We start from the raw sequence: 19,066 nt of genomic DNA, 5'->3' as shown, positions 1-19,066 counted from the left end.
GAGTTGGAAGAGGGAAAAGAATAAATTATTTATATAATAATATAAAAGATTATATAAAAATCGATTTTTCTTTATTCAATATTAATCGATTTGTCGAAATTGGATTTTAATAAAATTAAATAATCGATTTCTGGGAAAAAATGTTCTTTTTTTATTATTTTATTATTAAAAGTCTACGTGCTTTTCATATTCCAACAATAAAACAATAAACCTAAGAGATTCATATTAACAATTTATCAAATTAGAAATAAAATAAAATAATGTGAATAAAAAAATAACCAATTCGAAATTAAAAAACAATGTGAATGTTTATAATAATTTTTAAACTTTTAAGGTAAAGCATAAGGAATTTATGTAATTGATTTATTAAAAATCGGTTATTATTCGATTATAAGAAAATAACAATCGATTTAAATAAAAATCGATTTTTTTAGCATCCCTTAGCTCCAGGACGTGGTCATGCGAGAGTGGTTCATTCATTTTCATTTAAGAGTTTCCTCTTGTCGGTGCAACTAATTCATGCATCTTCCTCCAGCCAGCTCTATCCTAGGCCATGTCCTTTATCTCCCTATACGACATGACGCCTAGTGTTTCATTTATCTGTCCCATGTAGTTAATCCTCGGTCTTCCTCTTCCTCTTTTGCCCTCTATCTTTCCTTCTATTATGCTCTTAAAAAAATCGTCATGTCATATAAGGTGGCCCAGCATTTTGCCTCTTCTGCGAGAGTGGTATGCATTGTGAAATATTATAGCTTATTATCTCTTACACCTATCTTCTAAACAAGGAGGACAGCACAAATATCGTATGTTGAATCTATTTTTGTCTCCAATTTAAACTATGAATAAAAATCATTACATTTTACGGAGTGATACTTGGATGAAAATTGTAAAAAATTAGATACGATTCTACTTTGTCGTGTGGTTTCAGCATAGAATGGGCCACACCTTCCTTTTCAACTTAATGATCGAGGGATAGGTAACAGTGTTGCTCTTAAAACATCACCAAAGTCTGTGGTTGCCAACCCGCCTGCCAAGTGTGGCAAAACTCGCCTACTGATGTCCCCCCCCCCCCCCCCAATGAAGAAGACAGTGGAGAGTTAACGGCTGATATAATAATAATTCTATCTTGACAGCTTGATGCATTATGTTGATGTTGACAGTAATGAGTATTGTTGTGTCTTCATAGAAATGAGGATTAGCGGACCCATATCATAAACTCTTTAAAATCAATTACCACGTAACTCTTCCTGGAAACCACTATGGCAGAACTGATGAATCATTTCATTTGAACTTATCATCCCTCACTGGTATTAAAAATTATGGGAGACTCAAGACTTCTTATCATCTTACGACTCATGATTTTCATCCAAACACAGTAACGTTGTTAAAAATAATTACATTTAAATAACTCCGCGATCCAAATTTCTGTACGGGCTAAATTGATTTAATTTACCTAATCTGGCTTGAACAGAAACCTGTTTTACAATTCAAATCGATGATAAATATGAATGATTTTCTCTTGATCTTGAAATCTTAAACAACTTATGTGCAGAAAAAATTGCTGTGTAATTACTTGATAAGTGTGAAGAAATCACGTGAAAAAGTAAACTGTCAGCAAGAAATAGTTAAATACTTCATGTAAAATAGAATTCTTTCACCAATTGATCTGTATTTTTTATTCTTTGCCATCTTAGCCATCATCTGTCTACTGCCAGATACAGGTCTCACCCACAGACTACCATGCGGAATGGTCCTGAGCTATGTTTTTTTTATTACAAGAAAACTGCTGTTATTACTTTCTATTAAAAAATAGACATGTGGTCCCGGCATAGAATAGGCCACCCCTTTCATTCCTGTGGATGTTTAACCCTTTCAGAACTGAATTATTTTTTTTCATCCGATGGACTTGGTAAATTCCATGTGTCTAAAGTATAATAAGGAGACTATAAAAAAAATAAATAAAAAAAAATTAGCTTTAAATTTTTCGAGGAAATCTATTTTTTCTTAATGTGCACAAATGTGGACTCCCGTCCTACATAGTAATAAGAATAAAGTATGCGAAGTTGTTCTGAAATGAAATAATATTAATTTAAAAACATTTTTATTACAAAATTATAAATGAATTAACGTAGTTAAATATTTTCTTTGTGATAAAATAAACATTTATTAGTTTTTTGGCATAATCAGTCATTGGTACAAATATAAAAACACAGTAAGAACAATAATTAGGAAAAAAAAAAAATCTTTATCTATGTGTGGAAAGCCAAGAAGCAATTCTTGTCTTTGGTTAAGTATAAATGAACTTTGCATTTTACACGGGATTTTCCCTTGCATCTCACCATTTTACACCTAGTCCCAGTTCCATCGTCATGTTTAGGGAAATGCCCAACACCGTCACGAGTTATTTCAGCTGCAGGACGAATCTCTCCTGGCCTTCTTGGTATAATTTGCATCGTTGAGCTACTACTGCTACTTGGTCGACCTCTTTTGGTGGTAGAACATTTATCTTGTAGCACCAAACTGTCGCTTGGCTGACAGTTACAGACGACGAAAGTAAAGTAAGTCCTTGCTTTTTAGGTGTGCCGTTATAAGTCGTTATCTATTTGGTATTCTCGATATGCCTGAAGACCTCCCACAGCCGATGCATAAAATATCATACGCAGAGTCAATTTTTATGATTCTATAAATGTTCTGTAATAGCTCATAAGTTGATCTAATAAATTAACGCCACCCATTGCATGATTATAGCGCTTTAAGACCTCAGGTCGCGCAACCTCAATATATCGCTTCTTTTTTTTACACCATCTCTTTACTAAGTCCTTGTCACCTATACCAACAAAATTGGAAGCCAAATGGGTAATCTTATTGTCCAACAACTTTACATCAGTTACATCTCCGTCTCTGCTACATACTTCTTGAAAAAAACCCCTAGGCTTCTTATTTGTTACCTTGTCACTTAAAAACGGTGGTTTAACAAATCTGTTGACACGAGCTGTGCATGCGGCCATAATACCTTTTTGTTTTAGGATTTGTAGTAAATGGTATGATGAAAAATTATTGTCAAAGTAAAGCAGGAACGCCGTCATACAATTCGCTAGGTCCTTCATTGTCATCAAATTCAGGTGGAAAAAACTCCCTTTAGTTTTGGTAAATGACATCTGCGCTAATTCTAGCATTAGCTGCTAGATTCAATTTGCTGGACAAATTGAATCTCCATAATAATTATCTTCGTCATCAGATGATAATAATAAGTCAGAAAGATCTCCTTCATCTAATACTTGTAACGCCTCCAATGAGAACATATTGGTGTTTTTGCATCTGAAAATATAAGTAAACAATATCATAATTCATTTTATATATTTATCTTACAAACATGATTAACAAAACGTTAAAAATATAAACAAAACATATTTTTGTAAAAAACCGTGAACAATGAGAAAAACTCAGTTAAATCCTGATGGGAACAATTGAGCACAAATATAAAAATCGAGATTACCAATATAAGGTAATAAAAAAATACACAAATATTATGTTACACATGACCCCAATAATATTAGATATTCGTTTATATTTTTTCCAGATGATTTCATGCACTAATTTAATTTTTTTTAAATAAAATATGAAGCTCACCTGTACAGTTCAAATCACGCACGGACACTAGTCACAAATTGTCGAAAAACGCTAGAATATCCTAAAAAATGGCGTAAGTAGTATTAAATTGAGTAGTTTATTAGTGAACAAACGAATACAACCCCTTTTCAATCGGAAAGCTTAAGAGTTTAATATTTATTTTTTAAATTATATCTTATGTCTACAATTGTGCACGCCAGTTCTGAAAGGGTTAAGGGGAAACTAAGGAAACGTTAATGGTCGAGAAATGGGTTTAACAAAATCTAGAAAATTAAGCAAGTATCTGTTAAAATTGATGCCTCTGTAAATTGTGACCGTCTTTCTGACAAATAAGTGATTTGACAAGGACAAATTTTAATTAATGCCGTCTATAATGAAGAACATGTTAAATTTGAATCAAGGAATTACACAAAAGCAAAGTTTGCAAAGTACTTTCAAGAACTAATTTTAGATTTATTTCTTGATGGATTGTATAATTTATTGAAGATCATGTACATTATGTGTAGATTACTGTAAATCTTTTCTATTCCCCTGATATTAATGATCTCTCAAACCAGCTTTAAAATGTGATGTTTTTCGAACGAAATAATATGAGGTTATTTATCTACGTTGTTGGTTTAAATAAATAGCCACTTTTTAAGATCGATGTAATTGGTTTTTATGTTCAGATACACGTGTGGCTATAAATCTATATATATTGGCATTTAGAATCTAAACCAGACACATCATCATTACTATAAATAAATTCATGTTTTTTTCCTTTTAAGGAAGGTAGATATTACACAACGCTATTTGCTTTATATCCTGGTGCATTTTATGTAAAATTATTAGATTCTCTCATTATTGTGTTAAGAATTATAAAAACAGTTTTGCTTTTCTATGGAATCTATGCAAAAAAAAATCATAATAGAAATATATGAATATAAAAACAATATCGTCACAGTTCATGAAACAATTAGGTCTCGAACCTTTAATAGTTAAATATTTAAGCCAGTGGCTTCTTTTTAAGTACTTAATTACTTCCCTAATGTACATATTTATAACGACAAAGAGAAGGCCCAACAGAAAGCAATTATCTCGACTTCTAGCGTTTCAAATTCTACGCCACTAAGTGCTTTGCTATCTTGCATAAATTCATAAGATTTACATTTAGTTAACGACGGTCGATCTCAGGAGCACTGTTTGAGAATTTGCAGCTTAAGTAATATTCGTTATTGTTTTTAATTATATAGGCGTTTTTTTAGAGACAAAAGGAGTCTTACCATTTAGGGTCCACAAAGAGCCTGTAAAATCCTTTGCTTCCATAGGTTATGATTCCATAGGCTTTGTTTCCATTGGCTATATTTCCATGGGCTATTTTGTTCTATAACTTTTTATTTACAAACAGATTTTATGTATTGTAATATTTCTTAAACACAAAGCATGCTGTGGTTACCTCTAAATACAAGAACAGTTAGCCGTAATCCACTAGTGTATTGTATCGAAATATTTCGCTGCATTTTATGTTGGTGATCTTATAAAAAAAATAAATAGATGATGAACCTGTGTACAATCTATGTGCTGTAAAAAAATCTGAGTAGATTTTTAACATCTCATTAGTAATATTGACTGCTTAATCATTTAATAACCAGTTACTGATTTTGATTATTTTACGTTTGTTTCAAATCCCTAAAATTGCGGATTGTTTATGACAAGTAATTTTATTTGAACCATAGGTTGAATCTATATAATGCAATGGTAATAGGTGAATAAATCCCTTGACTACCCTTGGATCTAGAACAACAGTCGTAACAGTTTTATTTTTATTATACCTGGAACGTATAAAAGCTTGGATGAACAATAACAAAAGTTATTTCTCTTTTCTTAAAAGGTTCTTTTAGGTTTGATTAAAATCTTTTAAACCAAATTGCTTCAATTATTGAAATCGACTGGTATTATACATACATTCATAATTAAATCAATGACGACATCGTATTATATTGACCTGATGTTCAAGATTATAATATTTCCATATAGATAAAGTAAAAGGACCTGTTTGAAATTGATAAATGATTCTCGACGAGTAGTTGGCTAGCTTAACTAGTCTGAGCTAGACGATCAGGATTCGATCATTACATTTGAAAATCATAAATCACAAATCTACCTTATATATTTATCTAAAAAATTTTTAAAAAGTATTTTGCAATTCATATGATCTCTTAAAAAAAATGGATCCGTTCTTTTAAAAATAAGCACGTGAAAAAGTGCAATTATTTTGTGGTTTAACCAGTGAACGGATTTGTTAAAATTTGGTACACACGTGGATTAGACTAACCTATTGGCTACTTTATACCCAAACAATTTACGGCGATTGAATTAATTATTAACAGAACTTCAGATTTTCTAATACAATTGACATTGGACAATTTACAATTAGTATTTTACATGGATTTCAAACTGTCCGGGTCAGCGACAATATTGGATGTCGAAATACAGTGGGCAGGTCTGCTCTTAGACCTAGTTCCCATGGTTCAAGTGAAGCGTGACACGGCGTGCTGGTACGATCGTAATGAACTAATACAAAGCGTATTGGGTTTTGTGACAAAATAGATTTGTAATATACAAAAATAATATGTTGATTTTAGTAAAGCCTTTGATGGAACTTTGAATTCATATTCATATACGAGTAAGCACAATTTGGAAAGGTGAAACGGGTCAAACATTTATTGCGATAAATTGTGAAAGGATTTGTCCTTATACGAAGTGTTTTACGGGGTAGGTAGAGAAAAGCGAATGCCAAAGGTTGTAGTGTGGTTGTTAAGATGTCATCAAGTATTGATTTATATTTTCATCATCTTCTATTTATTTCTGTAACTTCCGACGCATAATTCTTCTTCTGTCAGTAGGTCTACGACTTATTTGATCAAGATAATTTAGTTTAATTCTGTGATACCCAATGATTATCATTATGGTGTAACATTATTGTACATATGCCATGCGTTCCCGGCAGTATGGACAGTAGGAGGGACCACAATTTTTTTGTGGGTATTGAAAGAAGCGACTAAGGGAACTTAATATTCGAGGGATAGGCAGTATTAGCGAACATAACCAAAAGCCTGACTGCGGTTACCAACCTGCCTGCTAAGCGTGGCAACTATCGCCAAAACCCAAATTAGGGGGAGGCCTATGTCCAACATAGCAAAATGTTCTTTAAAAAGGGTATAATAATCTTTCTGAAGGGTCGGCAATATTGACGTGACAGCACTTGCTTATTTACCATTATTGCATAACAAAAAACAAATTTAAAAGAAAACAAAACAATTAGGTTAAAGAAACAACTTTCCCCAAGGAAGGTTGGAGTAGAAAAGAAATAAACCTTCCAACCGCAAGGTGACGTGAGCTACATGATTTGTTTAGTATGAGAAAAAAAAAAGTTTATCATTTCGAGCCATGTTCATTGTAGAAAGTCGTTTATTTTCATCTTATGTTTTTTTTTTAATAATAATAATAATATAATTATTTATTTCGACAAAAAATTAGGCTTAATATGTTAGTTATAAATTTACTTAACCTATGTTAGTAAATGAGCGGTCATGACGCTCTTGCATTGATAACCTGTCCCAGCCAATATATTAGATGGGACAAGACTGTGGAATGGCAATTCTGCCTGCGCTAATGGTATAAGCTGGCAGGGCACCAAAGAACGATGATAGGTGAGGATGAAAAGATAGATCAGTTAACCCATCGTGACGAAATTTTACGATGGTTTCCAGGTGGAACCGCGTATAGGTCGACCTTATAGAGTATATTGGTAGCAGTGGGGCTGTTGGACCCTTTTCCCCTTTCACAATAAATTTGATGACTTTATCGTTTCCTTCATAAGTCTGTGGCATAATAAAATTTAATCATAACATTATGATTGTCATATTTGTATGGTAACAGTGTAATACTGCCTGAGCTGACATCTCTATAGTGAGAAAGGCTTTTTGGAATAAAAAGTGCTTATAACTGGTATATAATATAGTATATGTCATATATGTGTAAATATATTTGTTATTCATATATATTTATTCATTTATATATGTAATTTTAGTATGTATGTATATCAATAATTAGTAGTACCGCATTCGAGTATTCTGACACTTCCCTACGGTTGACTGGGAGAAAATGATTTTAGCATTAAGTCCGCCATGTATACATATTTGTATAATAAATAAATAGTATAAAACAAAGTCGCTTCCCGTCTATCCGTTCCTATGTATGCTTATATCTTTAAAACTATGCAACGGAATTTAATGCGGTTTTTTTTAATAGACAGAGAGATTCAAGAGGAAGGTTTATATGTATGTACATGCATAATACAGTAGAGAAACACTGATAATTTTAGAGGTTTCTAATGTGACGTGATGTAATGTGCACCCGTGCGAAGCCGGGGCGGTCGCTAGTTTTCTATAATTTTAACCTTCTTTTTCTATTGTTTTTTAAAACGGAAATGCTCTTGGTTCATGTGAAGTATGTTTAACTGGTCCATCGTTACTCTTTCTCGTCATATTTACGCACCAATGGTATATTATGAACAGAGTTCGCTAAGCAGGCTCCCCTATCTCTTGCATTGAAACTACTCAATGATATTTTGAGCCAGTATCCGCAATTGGATGTATTTGCCTCCAACTTGCTGGAGTTTCGTCGAGTGACCACAGAGTATTTGTGTTCAGACGTTTTTGTTCAAGTCTTTTTTTATATTATTCTTGTTATATATGTGTAATATTCCTTTTTTATACGTTACTGTACTCATGCTTTCCTGTGTGAGCGTATTGGAAGACTGTAAGGCTCACCCAGTGGATGTAATAAATAAATAAAATAAATAAATAAACTATTCAAAATTTTAGTAATAAACAAAGGTAATGCGGTGGTTTTGCTTTTAATATTTACTGTCTTTTCGCGTATTTTTTTCAAAAGAAAAAGAATTTTTTGATCGTCTATTTTTTCTGTTCTATCTTCGCCAATTTTATAAGGATTTTGATTATATTTTTGCTATCCATCGATTGAGTTTATGGTTTGTTGGAAGACCCAACTCTTGAAGAGTTAAGGTCGCCTTTGCGTCACATTTGCTTTTCGAAATTTTACAAAATTGTCATTGGCACTATATTAGATTGATATCAATATTAGATTCAAGAGTAGGCCTGCAGCCCCACGATTGAAGTTGCTTTTTTTGTGTAGCGAATTTATTTGAACACCGAAAGTACAGGAGTACTTCCATCCAGCAGTGTCTATTGCGCATTTACAAAATAGCGTGTCAGATGAATAAAAGGTCCTGACAGAACGAATAATAAATTCAACAATATACCTACTGGGGGGGGGGGGGAAGGGATTGTTAGTAATGGAGATTGAGTATCCCATTGCTAGCAATATACCCAACCAGGTCGACCTCCTCGCGGTTCCCCCTGGAAACTATCATGGTTAATTCCTGATGAATTCATCATGATGGGCTAACTGACCTGTTTTCATTCTCATCTATTACCCTTCACTGGTGCTCCGCCAGCGTATCCTGTTAGCGCAGGCGGGGTTACCATACCATTTTCACCCATAAAAAAAAATATACCCACTGACAGCAATTAAAAGACCCCTGCAAGGGGATTGCTATAGATAACGGTGGCACTTTCCAATTCCTTGAACCTTGGGAATGTGTGCAGAAAAACTGGGAATTTACGCCGTTGGAGAATGGCGTCCCTATCTTGCGCTTTCTACTTGATGTAAGTCTATCTCTGTCACGCACAGCATCCGTATCGATCCGCACTCCGTCCTTGACCTTCGATGGTGCGGGATAAACAGCCCTGACCTTGACTAGCACGAGTCTTGCGTTATTATCATCTCCACTCCATTATTAGGGATATCTTACATGTACTCACATGTTTAACGACTATCCTTAAGTGTTTATGTCGTAGTTAATTGAAGCTGAGTTATGAATAAGATTTTATGGTCATATTTATAGTTCTGTTATTGTATTGTATTTATGGACGAATCCTTATGGTTTTTATCTATAATTACTATTTTTTTTATGGGTGAAAATGGTAGAGTACAGTTAGCGTGGTACATACGAAACACATAAGACCGAAATAAATGACAATCTTTGGATGTGGTCTGAGTGAAGTTCCTGATATATCGTCATAGTCGTAGAATACTGACGGATCTGACAAAGATTACATATAAAGATCCGTCAGTATTCTACGACTATGACGATATTAGATATATACGTTAATAATGTAGTTTTATATTAATAAAAAAAAAAAAACGCCAAATTCGGAAAATATAAGGCTTTTTTAAACGACTTTAAAAAGAAGGAAGTCCTTTATTCAATTGTATTTTCTTTTATATTTGTCGCTTCCTTTTACCGTTAAAATTAACTCCGTCGCATCTAAACCGATTTGGAAAATTAGTTTTTTTTTTATCTGAAACGATATGCTTATTATTATAAGATTGGATCCATAGAGATATTATCAAAATAGGTTCAGTTGTTTAGTTTTTATATGATTTTGTCACGTTTGTGGGACATAGTCTTTAATTAGGAGTTTTTTTTTATTTGCTTCGTTTAAAGTAATGTTACTTTAATACTATCTGTCTACTTGTATATTTATCTGTGCCTTGAAATGTTCTCCGAAATTTCGGGGCCAAACGAAATACATATTTGATATTAAAATTACATAGTACATACTGTTTAAAAATATTAAAAATGTTAAAATATCGTTCCTTTGGACTTTTATGGTAGAATTTATGATGAACCAAATGGTAAGCTCCTTTTACTGGGCCAATTTCAGTGTGAACGAAAACACGAAATTGAGGCCGAAAATTCAGAATTCCATTTCATGGTAGACCCTTTGATCTTTATATGAAAACAATGGCCGCAAAATTTTTTATTTACGACTTAAAATTGGAGGTATGGTACGCAGTTTAAGCCTCGATTTTACAATTTCATTAAACTTTACAATAAGGCATGGCTAATATGGATACCGATCGGATAATATAGGGGACAAACGAGCATGCGGCTCACCTGATGGTAAGTGAATACCGCCGTCCATGAGCGTCAGCAACACCAGAGGCGTTGCAGGTGTGCTGCCGGCCTTTTAAAAAGAAATATGCTCTTTTCTTGAAGGTTATGACGTCGTATCGGTTTGAAAATACTGCTGCTGGAAGTTGATTCCAAAGCAAGGTTGTGCAAGGAATTATTGCGGTCCTCTGGACATTTATGGCGGGAAAAAGATCATTACCCATTTTGATATCGCCCATATCGGTCGTATATCTATTTTCGAAGGGAGACTTTGTACAAAAGTCGATTGCTTGGGTACCTCTGTTCCATTCGTGTTTCTACCGCGAAGCGTTGTGTTTGCATGGCTGTGTTTCGGTTTGAAGGATGGGATATGCCGTGAATTTACAGGGTACAGAGGAATAATACCTGAGTCCTCAGGAATGGCAACGCATGGTAGGTATAATGGGCGAAACAGTATACTCTGTTACGTCCATGGCACTGCTCATTTCTATAGGTACCATTATCGGTTACCACTTTCCATCAGGTGGGCCTTTAGATTGTTTGCCATTCTGTCGTATAAAAAAAATGTTAAAAGTGTCTGTTATCCAATATTATTTTTTGGGTAACAGACTTTTAACATATTTGTTCTTGGACCAGTATAAACATATTGTATTTAAAATACAGTGAACGCTCTATATATAAGCAACTCATTTGAACCAATTTCAATAAAAAAAAAATCTTATTGAGAAAAGTTGCTTATAGGGGAAAAAGGAGTATAACAATACTTACCGTTTGGAAAATATTTTTACTTATTTCTTTTACTAACTAAGCTGAGTAGAATAAATAAAAAATAAAGAATGTATGTATATATTTCATATATATTAGTTTATCCATATATATTAAAAGTAATGTTTATGAATTATATGTGCATTTCTTATGTGTATATTATATTTATATTGTGTATTGCCTTAATGTGTTACTATACCATAATTGTCACATATTTTTCACCACATCTGCCCTTCATACGCTTTCTGTTTTTACCCAATGGTAAGCTGGTAGAGAATGCCATATGGCATTAAGCTCGCCATTTGTACAAAGTTTTATTGTGCAATAAAGAATAATATAAATAAATAAAATAATTAAATGTTGCTTATAGAGAGGTTGCTTATATAGAGCGTTCACTGTATATAGATATGTTGGAACAATATACCACCTCCCATAAGACTGATCGCCGCTAAGTCCAGTTTCAAAATTAATTTCCAAAAATTCTTAATTGAGAGGCAAAAGTTAGACATTCGTGCAAGTTACCTCTATGTTCCATTTGTCTGCTAGATAAACTGTCATATCTGTCTGTTTACTGTATATCTATCTATTATATTTACTGTACGGATAATCTGGTAGTATTGTTTTATTGTTACCCTATTCCCTTTGGCCGCAACAGAATATCAGTGCTTTGCTCTTTTGAGAGCGAAGCAATAAACTGAGTTGTGGCCATTTTGTATTGCTATGGCACACTCACCAACGAAAATTGTATTTAGCTTTGTGTATTTTTTTTTATCATTTATGTTATCTCGCTTTTTTTTTTTGTATATGTATGTTGTAATTTGTGTGCTGTAAGTAATGCAAATAAATTATCTATCTATCTATCTATATTGCTATATATAATATTACACACCCCTATTTATAATAACTCGACTGTTCTCTTAATGAGCGAGAATGAAGGTTAGTAAATTGGTAGGATTCCATAACGTTTACGTAATACGAGACGCGCACGGGTTAACAACCCTCAGATAAAGGCTTCTAACACTGTTCGGGGCTGTCAAACTCCTCGTAAGTCTAAAACTGGAGTTGCCAGGTTTTATAAAGTTGTTCAATTTAAATTGACTGAGGAAAATATATGCATGATTTATAGAGTTATAGAATACAAAAGACTAATTAAAATTACAAGGTATGGAGGCAAATAATATAGTCCTTAGGAATGAATATGCTCATGGTGCGATTCATATACCTACATTTATAGGGGACATTTACCACTTTCCATCAGGTGGGCCGTCAGCTTGTTTGCTATTCTAAATATCATAATAATTTTTTTTATAAGATCAAGATTTCATTTTGATATCGCCTATTATGGTTGTATATATATTTTCGAAGGGAGACTTTGTACAAAAGTCGATTGCCTGGCTACCTCTGTCCCATTCGTGTTTCTACCGCGAAGCGGTTGTGTTTGCATGCCTGTGTTTCGGTTTGAAGGGTGGGATATGGCGTGAATTTACAGGGTACAGAGGAATAACACCTGAGTCCTCAGGAATGGCAACGCATGGGGGGTATCATGGGTGAAACAGTATACTCTGTTATGTCCATGGTACTGCTCATGTCTATAGGCGACGGTTACCACTTTCCATCAGGTGCGCCGTCAGCTTGTTTGCCATATTAAATTGTATAAAAAAAAAATCATAACTCTGTCAGTTGTAAACCGATTTGGAAAATTATTTTTTTATCTGAAAGGATATACTTACAGACTGGTTCCATGGATTCTTTTTCAAAATCGGTTCGGTAATTTAGTTTGAAATACAAAATAACTGGTTTTGACAATCGAAGTCTTTTCTTATCGTGTTACACTAATTATGTATATTGCTTAAATAACTTGTACTATATAATAATTAGATATAATTGGGTAGTTTGCCAGTCCGTTATAAGGAAAATATCGAGAATCAATACTCCGTCCGTAACTCATGGCCTTGCAAAGTCTAGACTTGTTTAAATTGTATAAACGCTAGAAACAAATTGTCAATGTAATTCCATTAGTTCCTTCAAAGAGTGAACTAACAGAAATTAATGATTTGTTTGTAAGTAATCGTTGTAAGGTTATTGCATACGTCGTCATCATCACTTTAGGCCTTAACTGTGGACTGCTGAACATAAGCCTTCTCCATTAGAGGAGTTTTGCCAGTTAGTACTCTCGTGACGCTGCTGCCTATCCTTCGACCGGTGGCGTAACAATAGGGCGGCAGGGCTGGCAAAATGCCACGGGCCCCTGACCCAAAAGGTCCCCGGCTCAAGAGGCCGCGAGCTTAGAATTTTTTTACCTTGTACCTGAGTATTTTATTTTACTTGAAAATAAATGATAGGCCCTCATCAAAAGAATTTGCCACCGGCCCCAAATGGTATAGTTACGCCACTGCCTTCGATCATAAGCTCCCTTAGTCGCCTCTTATGATACCCAAGGTAAAGGAATGGGTGGCCTATTCTATGCCGGGACACAAAGCGCGGGATGGGATACCATTCCATTATCATCCAATAAAAAAATGCCTATGCCTACCCCTTATGGGTAATAATCATGATATACTCATATATTTTATGCATGTTGTAGGGTTTTATCTAACTAATCTTACGTTAATCCTTGCTAATATTATTTGAAGGTGAATTTGTTTGTCTGTTACCTCTTGATGCCTTAATGGCTTAATCGATCCAGTTATGAGATGAAGAAAGATACGAGCTTCTTTTTACCTCGTTCATGAACATATCACGGTTATGCATATGAAGTTGCGCTTAAGAGCTAGTAATATATAACTGAGTGTTGGTTTGTTTGTTTGTTTACAGGCGTGGCGGATGTCGGGCGGCGGGGGCGGGGGCGGCGCGGGCCTCATGTCGTGCGTGCGCGAGGGCTCGCTCGAGCCGCCCTACAGACCGCCGCACGCCGACACTCACAACCATGGTCAGTATACATACATCCACATTCACACATACCTACATAGAGATACATGCAAAAGGCATATCATTAAATCTTCAGGTCCTTTGGGTAAGTGGAAAATGAATCTTTGTTAACATACGCAAAAGAAATAACAAGATACTGGTTGTTATTGTCTCTTTCTGTCTCATCCATGTGGTAGCGACAACATATCTATTCGATATGGTTCACATGCCTATTGACCGGGGGTTAGAAGCGTCAATCAATAAAAAAAAATACTTAATAGAGCAGGTACAATTATTAAACCTATCGAAGCCTTTTCACAACAATTGTTATATTCCATCAGGTTGGTCGTTATTTTTGCAATTCACTCTGTTGCATCCTGCAGACAAATTTTTTTTACAATTTTTTTAGCAAATAAACTTATTGGAGGCCCTTATCCTTGTAAGATATTGGCATTTCTTTAGAATATTACATGCTCTACTGATGGTTCAAGACTATGGATCTCCAATCCCTGATTCTCTAGTTCTTTAGCTTTCCCATTACCCTTTCTTCCTTCATATTTGGATATTTTAACCTTATTTTGTCTACCTAAATTATATTTCGAACTACTTTGTTGGAATGGTCAAGTCTTCAGAACTCCCTCTTATAGAGACAGTGATCTGATAGTTAAAACAATTAGGGTAATGTATCATAAACGTTTTTAGATAATCAATAGTTCCTTTACTGAACTCAAATTCCTCCTTAATTTCCAGGCGAAGGGCGCACGGGAAGATTTTTGCGCGGTCTCCGGCGCATGTTCAAGAGGCGCGGTAGCGGAGCACGCACGGATGCATCGCCCGATCCCAAAAGCAGTTCCACCAGTGAGTTGCTGGATGCTGAGAGACATGCTAGGAGAAAGTTAGTATACCGCTTCATTTTCAATTCTAGAACAATCTTGGACCCTGGAAAAATTGGCAGTAAAATGGGTTTCTACTGACTGTGAAAAATGATCTGTTTGTGATGCTACCCTTGATCTTTTCCGACTATGATTCCGGTTTGCTGTATATCCTATTTATACAATAGATGGTGTGGTTGGCAGAAAAGATGCATCTGAAATGATGACGACTATCGAATTCATTGTTATGCAATGTTAATATTGAAGATTGACCACTATTACAAGAGGTCCTGCCTGTTCGGTGCGGAATAAAGAAAATCAGATTCATTTACTATACTTGTAGTGTGAATTTTTGCAAATGGTTTTTTTTATACCATGAAAGTGGCAAACAAGCATACAACCCGTCTGATGGTAAACGGTCATTGTAGCCTATGGAGACCCGCAACTTTAGGAGTGTCACGTGCGAGTTTCTGACCTCAAAGAAGTCTTGATATATATGCCATTTTTAAAGAACTCCATAATAGTATAAGGTCTCTATGATCTGTAGTCTCTAGAGAAAACCTTGGCAGGAAGCTTATTTTACAGATTGAGCGTTTCCGGGAGAAAATTCCTTTAAAACCGCACAGTATGTGACCATTTAGGTTCATGCGTGTGAGGATGAATTCCCAATCGATAGCGAGCGATGCGATGATAAAAAGTGGCTGTAGGCATCATTTCAAATAATTCCTCAGAACAGAATCCGTTAATCAGGCGGTAAAGCACACAAAGAGAGGCAAAGATACTTAATTTAGCAAAATATTGTGATTGTGTTGCAGAGAGGGCGTTTATGGGAGTGGACTGTCGGTGTCGCATGACTCGGTATTCACTGGCGAGCGGTCGGGTGACGAATCCAGCGATGAACGACCCACGCCCGCTCACCATCTAGCACATTTGGCCACATCACATCGGGTAAGTACAGTTCGTTAATTTAATTCTGACTTCAAGTTATTTGATGGAAGGATAGTAGGAAGGAAGGGAAGAGGGAGACCAAGGCATAGTTACACCAGGCGAGATCAAGGAAAAGGTTGGTGTCGTGTCATATTAAGAGGTAAAGAGACTCGCTGAAAATCGTAGTGAGTGGCAAGAGCTCCACCGCAAGAGCTCTTAAATGAGATAGATAGATAGTTATTTATATACAACAGCGAGATTATAATGAATGTATTGTGTTTGTCTTTTCCGACAGTTGTTTCAACTTCATCCCGAAGTCTTCAGGTTAACTGTCTCATGTCGATGCTTATATTGCAGCTTGTCTTCTTGCACTGTGCATGCAGCCAAATTTTAATATAGTAAGACTACATGTTAATCCGATTGATGCAATTAGATTCACGTGTTAACTTTTATAGTGGGTTTGTTGATTGTTTATTGATGTAAGAATTATGGGGAAAGTGGGCGAAGCAAACAATATAAGAATATACACTGTAAATGATTTTGGGAGTAAGTGAAGTGAAAACTGTTTGTATTAGGTTCAATTAATAAGACTTTTAAAGTGCAAATAAAGCATTCATCATCATCATGTCAGCCTTTAACTGTCCACTGCTGAATATAAGCCTCCGCTTTGGTGGGTTTTGCCAGTAGTTGCCACGCTTAGTAGGCGGATTAGCAACCGCAGTTAGGCTTTGGAGATGTTTTAAGAGGGACGTTGCTGCCTATCTCTCGTCCTCCCTTAGTCTGCTCTTACGACACCCATGGGATAATAAGGGTTGGCCTATTCTATATTGGGACCACATGGCCATAAATAAGACATTATAACGTATGTATAGGTATATTATAAATAATATATAATGTATTTGAAAGACAGAAAATCTCTCTCATCAGTAAAATCACAGTCATTCTCCTGAACATAGTCTTCTTATAAATTAAATAAGTGAAAAAAAAAAAAACCTAATATTTAATAACCAATAACACACAGCCAAAACTTAAATTCCACCTTATGTACTAGCCATTTCGGTTTTGTTTGCGAAAACCAGTTATATGTAATGTACCCATGTAATTTTCGACTCGTGTTTATTTTAAATGCCCTTTTTCAGTGAGAAAACGTCTCTTAGAAGGTTTTACGTAAACAGCAGGTAGTAAGGTTTACTATTTGCTGTTTCAATTTAATTTTGTATATTTACAGTGGGTTGCCAAATTAATAGGGACAGTCACATTTTTTATAATTTTTGTTCCTCAAGTGCCCCTGATTGCGTTTTTAAGTGGTATAAGTGTGTTTGAAATATGTTTTTATGTTATCAGTATCTCTGTAACTCAAATTTAAAGTGAATTTCAAGTGCTGAGAGATTTATTTATTTTGTAAATATATTTTAATAACGAGAGAGACACACAGTCGTCCACACGTGTAAAAGTGAAACACGTAAATAATTCTTTTGAACAGTTCATTTGTGGTTTTGTGAAATAATTATTACCTGCAAGTAAGTACTATTTTACTATTATTAAAATTAAAGTATTTTGAGGCAGATTTTAGAACAATTTTTATTTTTATATATTTTTACAGCTTTGGCTATGGGGTCGAGGGGTAGATTTGTCTCCGAGAAAAAAATCTGAGATTAAAACTCTTCTCCTAACCACAAGTCATTCTCAGAGAAAGATAGCAGAACTGACCGGCGTATCTAAGTCTGCTGTCAATAAAATAAAGGTCAATTTAGACCAGAATCGGCCACTTTCGCCCAAAAGAAAAGGCAAATGTGGCAGAAAACGTATCACAACAGCACGTTCTGATAGGAAAATTCGGGATATCTGTTTGCAAAACAGAAAGAAAACTGTTGGATTCTTAACTCAGATGGTACAGGAATATGGAATACCTGTTTCTAAAAGAACTGTACAGCGAAGGTTGGCAGAGGAAGGCCTGACAGGTCATCGTCCAGTTAAGAAACCACGATTGACAAAGGCGATGAAGAAGAAACGGCTTGCTTGGGCTCGTGAGCACCGCCTGAAGACTGTTGAAGACTGGAATAAGGTCAGTTCTAATGTCAATTTTGTTTGTGTTATATAAAATCATATTTATAAAAATTATGAATAAATTTCTATTTTTTTTTAGGTATGTTTCTCAGACGAGTCAACATTTGAAATTCTAGCCGACAAAAGTAACTTTGTCAGGCGGCGTCCAGGCGAGAAATTTCACCCTGATTGCATAGTGGAACGCGTTAAACACCCTGTAAAAATAATGGTATGGTCTGTCATAAGCGCAAAAGGGGTTGGGCGCCTCTATATAGTCCAGGAAACCATGAGACAGGACCAATACAAGCAAGTATTAGAAACACGCCTGTTGCCACAACTCCAGGAATGGTTCACGAATGGGGAGGAATTTGTGTTTATGCACGATTCAGCACCATGCCATAAAGCGAGGAGTGTAACTAAATTTTTGGAAGACCACAACATTCCAGTTTTACCTTGGCCTGGCAATTCTCCTGATATGAATCCCATAGAAAACTTGTGGCAAATTACCAAGGCGGAAATTGCCAAGGAAATGATAACTACCAAAGAAAAACTGGTTGAAAAGTTAATAAATGTTTGGCATCACAATCCCAAAATAAAAGAAAGTGCTAAACAGTGTATCGAAAGTATGCCGAGGCGGATTCAAGCACTGATAGAAGCAAAAGGAAATGTGACAAAATATTGATAATTTCCCATCATAGTACTTATTATACTTGTTTACATTTTCAAGTTGTTTAAATATTAAATTATTGTATTCTAAATTCATTAAAGATATGTATCTAATATTATTAAATATAATCATAGCCTAAAGTGACGTTTTGAAATAATTATGGACCAATATTTTACAAAAAACCAATATTTCGTGACTGTCCCTATTAATTTGGCAACCCACTGTAAT

General features: G+C 34.9%; 1 protein-coding gene across 1 annotated transcript in view; it reads left to right on the top strand.

The window, feature by feature from the left end:
• LOC113512120 (uncharacterized) overlaps window positions 1–19,066 on the top strand; it is a 207,749-nt gene that overhangs the window by 110,233 nt on the left and 78,450 nt on the right. The window contains exons 3-5 of the mRNA XM_026895899.3: window positions 14,234–14,348; window positions 15,077–15,221; window positions 16,014–16,146. Coding sequence (XP_026751700.2) covers window positions 14,243–14,348; window positions 15,077–15,221; window positions 16,014–16,146 — 384 coding nt within the window. The 5' untranslated portion in view covers window positions 14,234–14,242. The remainder of the gene's footprint in view (window positions 1–14,233; window positions 14,349–15,076; window positions 15,222–16,013; window positions 16,147–19,066) is intronic.

This window comes from Galleria mellonella, unplaced genomic scaffold, assembly GCF_026898425.1.
Source record: "Galleria mellonella isolate WM207_F2 unplaced genomic scaffold, CSIRO_AGI_GalMel_v1 utg184, whole genome shotgun sequence".
Lineage (NCBI taxonomy): Eukaryota > Metazoa > Arthropoda > Insecta > Lepidoptera > Pyralidae > Galleria > Galleria mellonella.
The sequence above is the reverse complement of the archived record's forward strand: the minus strand, read 5'-3'. Positions and strand labels throughout refer to the sequence as shown.